The sequence below is a fragment of the Daucus carota genome, chromosome 8 (assembly GCF_001625215.2).
Source record: "Daucus carota subsp. sativus chromosome 8, DH1 v3.0, whole genome shotgun sequence".
In the NCBI taxonomy this organism is placed as follows: Eukaryota; Viridiplantae; Streptophyta; class Magnoliopsida; order Apiales; family Apiaceae; genus Daucus; species Daucus carota.
Genome location: NC_030388.2, coordinates 14,007,806 through 14,015,162, shown reverse-complemented (window position 1 = coordinate 14,015,162; position 7,357 = coordinate 14,007,806). Strand labels below are relative to the sequence as shown.

Here is a 7,357-nt window from a genome sequence, read left to right as displayed (position 1 = left end):
AATTCCTGGACAATTTGGTCCAAATCCACGTTCCTCTTATCCTTGCGCACGCAATCATCCTCCGTTTCTTGCATCTCTTGACCCCCAATGAGCTTTTGGATGGCTTCCAAAGTGTAATCCACGGTTAAGCCCCGAACAATTGAATACCCATTCTTATCCATTCGAGCATTGGCATAAAATTCTCGGCCAATGCTCAATGGCACCGCTTCCGGTGCCTTACACAACGACTCCCACCCCCTAGCTTGAATCATCAACAACAACCCACCATCACCCGATGAAGGCAAGAAACCCCTTTTTTTAGTAATTGACTTACCCATAAGCCGAATAAACTCTTCTTGCGCTTCCGGGGTTGTAAACTTGTTAACCGAAGAACCCGTTGATTGTGCTTGCAAACTACTACTCCCGGATCTTCTAGCTCTTTTGGGTGCCATGGAATCGAAGATATATGTGGTAGTAGGTTGTAGTAGATAGATGAGAATTGGTGTAGATGGGTGTGTGTATAGTTGTATGTATATGTATGTATAGTTGGGTTTGGAGAAGATGAAGTGGGTTTGTGTTTGGGGAGGATGGTGCTTACCGACTCGCGATTCACCGATCCTCCGAATTATGGCTTCACTCTTTGTCCATTCACTTTAAATGATTCCTCCGTTGTTGTTTCATAAATTTCTATAACACCATGTGAAAACACCTTCTTTACTGTGAAAGGACCCGACCATCTAGATTTCAACTTCCCAGGAAATAGTCTGAGACGAGAATTAAAAAGCAACACTTGTTGGCCAATGAAAAACTCCTTTTGCACCAACTTTCTATCATGCCATCTCTTGACTTTTTCCTTGTAAAGCTTGTTGTTCTCATACGCCTGAAGCCTAAACTCGTCGAGTTCATTAATCTGAAGCATTCTCTTCTCACCAGCAGCTGTCATATCAAAGTTTAATTTCTTCAAAGCCCAATATGCTTTATGCTCTAACTCAGCAGGCAAATGACATGCTTTTCCATAAACCAACTGAAAAGGTGACATCCTCAATGGAGTCTTATAAGCCGTTCTATAGGCCCAGACGGCCTCATCAAGTTTTAACACCCAATCTTTCCTCGAAGGACTCACAACTTTCTCTAAGATTCGCTTAATTTCACGATTAGATACCTCAGCTTGCCCATTTGTTTGAGGATGATAAGTGTTCGCAAAAATCTACACGCAAGCGCACGTGATCACAAGTAATATATTTGTTCGTTCCCACAGAGACTGGTGAATTAAGAATACGCACCTATGCAACAATGTATGAGTAATTTTCACTGCTAAGACAATTAACAAGGATGTGTTCTTTTATACTAATAACTAAATTTACTAATCAAAATCAGAATAGGAAAACACATGGGATTCTAACTTCATTATCGAATTCATCTAGAATTGAAATTACTGATTAACATGTGACTGTTGATCCTAATCAGACAACACGAAAGTAATACATGCCAACTCTCGTTGCACACATATCATACCAATCAAAATCCGCAATTAAGACAGAAATCTCATGGACACCAACAAAGCTCAGACCCTATATCTCTATAGCGGTAGTGTAAGCAGAGAGTTTTAATAACAGGTCGTCTATCGTGATTACACAGGGTGATAAAAATAGTTCAAGTCTACCACAAATTATGTTTCATTCACATAATCCTATGTTTACATGGCATAGTTCTAAATTCAATCATCCACTCTCGCTTCAGAAAGAATTAACAAACAACTTAGAAGTTAGCTACGCTCCTAAGAAGAATAAGCACGGCTCATGCAAAGAAATCAACGTACGTCACAAAATCAAGCAATTAATATTCGTTACTAGACTACATCGATAAATCCATTAGAATCCCATGAAGGCGGTTAGTTCATAATCGAACAAATCGACATCATGGTTTCTAATGAAAATATGATAAATAAACTACGAGAATTAAACGGAATAAAAATACTTGAATTAATAATAAAAAACACAACGTTACAGATTTGATGTTCACGATCTCGCTCGAAACTGTCACTTCCTCGCGAAGAACGATCCAATACAAAACTGATAATGTGCTTGATTACAAGAGAAAAACTGATAAAACTATAATCCGATATTCTACGATCTAAAAAACTACTTGGAGGCTAGGGTTTTACACATGAGAATTTAAAATACATTGACCAAGTCAACCGGGCCTCGACCGCTGTTAAAATCCGTCAGAAAAGCTGCAAAAATCGGCCCGGCACACTTCTGCTGGGCGCAGCCGCGCTAAACTAGCGCAGGCGCGCTAGTGGGACAGACTGTAGCGCGGGCGCGCTAGTGTCTGCCACTGGCAGTCCTGGTTCTTCGTTTTCAGCTCGTTCTCTCGTGCATGCCCTTCCTCGCTCTAGTACCACTTCCGTAGGTGATCACGGTTGCATTTAGCACATGCAACAAGCCCTTTAAACCCCTAGATAGCTCTAGTGGACGAGTGTGTTCTCGTGAGGGTTTGTAGAAGATGTACCCACAAAATCCCAAGTCGTGATGAATCCACAATTCTCTATTCTTGCAAATAATGCACCAAAAACAACCTAAAATGATAGAAAATCACTTCATCACCTCAACTCGTGACCTGCACAGAAAAACACTAAAAACACATCAAAAGACACTAAACACTTAAGTACAACCAACCAATTTAAGTGGAAATGAAGGCCTATAAGTGTGTATAAATACCACTTATCACACCCCCAAACTTAAACTGATGCTTGTCCTCAAGCGTCAACGACACTATACAATAATACAATGCAATGCATGAATGCAACTACGTGATGAATGAGTGAACTATGAAGTAATTGCCTTGCCAATTATAATACCTCAGATTGTGCTAATGTTCTCGAATTTCATCTCTCTCGCTACTAAGTCAATTACTCTTCTAATTACAAGTGTGGAGTGCCCGTGTGTGCAAGCATGCTCTTTTATTGAGAAAAGATAAAAACTACTACTCCCACAGAATCCCCATCAAGAATCGTAAAAGTTTAAAACTAACACCCCGTCACTTAAGTCCAACTAAAAGCCAAGGTCCCAAAGAATGTCCACACCCTTCTATTTTATTCACTATTTTTTTTCTTTTTTTTTCTATATTTTTTCTAGAAAGGTATATCTACTCCTCAGTTCCCCCAAACTTAAGAATTACAGACCTAAGCTGAAGGGTGTTCAATTCAATCCTGGAATTCATGGAATTTCGTCTAAATCCTATCTCAAGAACATATGTGAATTACAATTTCCAACACAAGCAATTTCCAAGTACTAACCTAGCATTGCAATTGAAACTACTAATCAAGAACTACGCACATAACTCATCATAGGCAATTAACTTGGCTTATACTTCATAATTCATGCAAATGCTCGTTGTTGTGCCATAAAATCTCCCTGGGCTTATTTTATAGCCCATCATATTATTTGGGCTTTACCTAGGCTTATTGGAGTCATTTGGTTAAGGATAATGGGCTTCGCCATAACTGGGTGAATCATTGAATGCGTACAAGAAGGTACATGGACTTACACTGGAAGCATAACGAAGGCTGCCATCAGAATGGGGTTGCACCTGAAGGCGCTTTAGGGGTTACCGCTGCTAGGGGTTACCTCTAAGTGCATCTTGGCTTGCAGTTATGGGGCTGCAGCTAGGGGATGCCGCTGGCAGGGCTTCCGCCGCCTGGGCAGAATGGCAGGCAGACTCCAAACAGGACTCTTCTTCCTTGTTTCTAGGAGGACGAATTGGAGACATATTGGGAGTGTATCAGCTATTATTTATCTACGAATTAAGAGATAAATACGTACATTATGGAGATAATTACCACCAAGGGGAGATAATTCATATAAATTCGGATAATCATGCAAGATGAAGGCTTCAAGTGACCTACTTGGAGTGGGATACCGCTGGATAACTACTGAAAGAAGGCTGTTTTATCCTAAACTAGAGGGGATAAGAGCTTATCTCTTCAGAGTCCTAAATCGAGAACTACATGGGCTTGATCCCTATAAATATAGGGTATGTAGGCACCTTGCAAAAGGACGAGAATCATATTCACGAGTTCTACACTCTAAAGAGAGGCACGTGTAACCTTTGTGACAAATATTTCCGGGCAATTGCAGGACGGAATTCCGTAATTCCGGCCTCGTTGTTTGGTTCTTTGCAAGCTCAGCCCTTAAACACACTTGTTTCTCATTTGTTTTGTTAGTTTATGTCAACGGTAGCCCCTAAGAGCTAGCCGTGATTTTCGTAGTTGTAACAAATATCTCTATAATTGTGCTACACGGTTCTGGGGGTGTTGTATCAATTCCTCTCACAACACTTTTTGGCGCTAGAAGGAGGGGATTACTGATCTTAGAGAGGAGAGATGTCAGAAATTCCCGAAAACACTGAAAACCCCAAGACGCCGGAAGGCGCTACGCAGGATGAAAGTGATGTTCCAAGCGGAGAACTAACCCGCGAGGAGATGAAGGCAAAAATGAAGAGAATGAGTAGGAGGATTGCCTCCTTGAAAAGAAAGTCAGCAAGGTCGAAAAGGGCTAGCAAGGTGACTCCCACCAAGCTAGATTTCGGTGCAGAAGGCGGCAGGAAAGAAGGTGGCAACCCTGAGAAAGAAGCTAACCCCGAAATGGATGATAGAGAGCACTCACAGGCTGCTAGTGTGTTCGACCGCCTTGGGAGGAAACTGACCGAGCAAGACTTGCGGCACAGGCTTGGCAACAAGGCCCCTAACGGGGATGGACCTGAAGGCTCGCAACATAGGGCTCCTCCCAGTCAGCGACAGGAGAAGCCCGTGTCCGAAGCTCGGTCAAAGGATAAAAACCAAAGGCCGTCAAAGGTTATCTCCATTCATGACGATGAGGAAAGCTCAGGGTCGCACAATGATAATGAAGTAAGCAAAAAGAAAGATCAGCCCCTGGATGATGACTATGAGGTTGCACCTGATGATGGGGATGATAAATGCAAGATGGAAGAACTGTTGGAAGCCCTAAAGAAGGTGAAGGCCGATAAGAAGTCGAAAGCCGAGCTTACCGTAAAGTCACCCTTTACTAAGAAGGTTAGGGAGTCACCCCTACCTCGTATCTACAAGGGGGTGGGCGACCTGCGATTTAACGGAACCACAGATCCCGTGGAGTATCTTAGCCGGTTCGATACTGAGATGGAGGTCTACCAGATTCCAGACCTCACAAAATGTCACTTGTTGGCTGCAACCCTCAGGGATGACGCTCATCACTGGTTCAAGAGGCTTCCCGCTGATTCCATCAGCTCTTGGAGGAAAATGTGCGAACTGTTTGTGGGACAATTCAGGGCTTCCGTCACTTACGCCCCACCTGCCAACACCCTGGCTAATATTAAGCAAAAGGAACATGAGACATTGAGAGAGTATTTCAAGCGCTTCAACGCAGAGGTACCCCGGGTTAGGCCAACTTCAAAGGAAACCCTGAAGAACTTCTTGATAGCAGGGGTAAGGCCCGGAACAGACTTTTGGAAGGAGTTGCAAGGGCGGGAGCCTGAAACCCTAGCTGACTTCTTTGCTAGAGCTGAACCCCATAAGGTGATCGAGGAATCCCTGGCTAAGTTAAAGAAGGAGTCAAAGTCTGAAAGCCGCAGCAGCTGGAAAAACAAGAGGGATAGGTCTTACAGCCCAGATAGGAGGAACACCTACAAGAGGAACCCCTACGTAAGGCCTGCTGGTGAAAAATCCTCGAGCCGAGATGGCAAGACCTCGCCCATTACCGTAAACACAACCAGCACGCAGGGCTTCGACAAGTCAAGGTTGACAATGAGGAAGACAAGAGAAGCAAGGTACCATGAATACACACCACTGACGGCTTCTATAGATCACATTTTTTAGGTCGGAGACAAAGCGAGACTCTTCCGGAAGCCCTTTCGAAGTGGACCCCCTGGAAAGAAAGATCAGGGAAAATATTGTGCTTTCCACGATTTGAACGGACATGACACGGCGGAATGTGTTCATCTTAAGGACCACATAGAGGACCTTATCAGAACAGGATACCTGACGGAGTTTGTAGCCCAAGAGGCTAAGAAATATAAGGAAAAGAAAGCTGAAAGGACAAATAACCAGGAAGCCAACCGTAACACCCGTGCTGGTAGTGTACGAATGATCATCGGAGGGCCCTTCGTGGGAGGCCAGGGACGCAGTGCTATGAAGAGATATGTACGGGAAGCCCGAGGGCCGCCCTTAACCAATATGTGCCATCTGTCTGAAAGGCCTCCCAAAATGTTCAAAGGGGAGACTATGGACATTACCTTCACTGAGGGGGATGCGCACGCGGTACACCATCCTCATAGCGACGCCCTGGTGGTAACAGCCGTGATCGGAAATGTCAATGTACACAGGCTTCTTGTCGATAACGGAAGCTCTGTCAATATCTTGGCCTACAATGCGTACCAAAGAATGAAAATGGCGGATAAAGATATGATGGCTTGCTATAATGAGTTGTATGGTTTCACGGGGAATGCTGTCCAGATTGTTGGAAGGGTAAGACTCCCGATCACCCTTGGAGTGGAACCCCGAGCTGTCACTCAGGTTGCAGAGTTCATGGTAGTGAACGAAGACATCTCCTATAACGGGATCCTAGGCAGACCTATTTTAAGGGACATGCGGATTGTAACCTCAATATACCACCTATCCATGAAGTTCCCAACCCCCAATGGGGTAGGATGTGTACGAGGATGTCAGGCTGACTCCCGGGAATGTTATAGCAAGGCTTTGAGATCTGCAGTAAAAGCCTGTAAAGAAGCCCAGCAAATGGATGAAGACATCCCGGAGAGCTGTTACAAGCAAGTGGATATAGAAAAGGAACCCGAAACCAAGGCTCAGAGAAGGGTTTTGATAAAATTTGTGAAAGCAACCTGCAACATGGTGATTATAGTGCAACACCCGGGGGAAGATCCTTATCTAGAAGCCTCGCATGCCGTGCATGAAGGGCTTGCACCCACGGATGCACTCCCAATGAAGAATATTGATACAGCTGAAACCCTGGTCGAAGGGATTGTGGAAGATGTTACTGACAGTGACTTTGAAGAGGAATATCAAAAGCAGCCCCAAAATAAAAAGCAAGAAAATGAGTGCGAGGCACCTTGTGACTTCAACAGTGCTATGGTAACCTATCAACTCGGAAACCGAACACGGCTTCCCGTTCATGAAATCCTGGGTACGCAACCCCAAGAGGGTGGCAACAAAGATGTTACCGTTGAGATCGACCTCGACCCAAGGATGCCGGAAACCCAGGTGAAGACTGGAGCAGCCGGGGATACCCTGTCCATCTTGGTGGATGAGTCCGACCCCACTAAAGAACTAAAAATTGGGGAGCAATTGGGGCCGGACCTAAGGGAA

General features: G+C 44.3%; 1 protein-coding gene across 1 annotated transcript; it reads right to left on the bottom strand.

The window, feature by feature from the left end:
- Positions 1 to 604: 604 nt before the first annotated feature.
- On the bottom strand, positions 605 to 5,730 carry LOC135148478 (uncharacterized). Its single transcript, XM_064083715.1, has 3 exons — positions 5,722 to 5,730; positions 5,437 to 5,610; positions 605 to 1,186 (listed from the first exon to the last, which is right to left on the bottom strand). Exons 1-3 carry the CDS (start codon positions 5,728 to 5,730, stop codon positions 605 to 607), a joined length of 765 nt encoding a protein of 254 aa, XP_063939785.1.
- Positions 5,731 to 7,357: the final 1,627 nt, after the last annotated feature.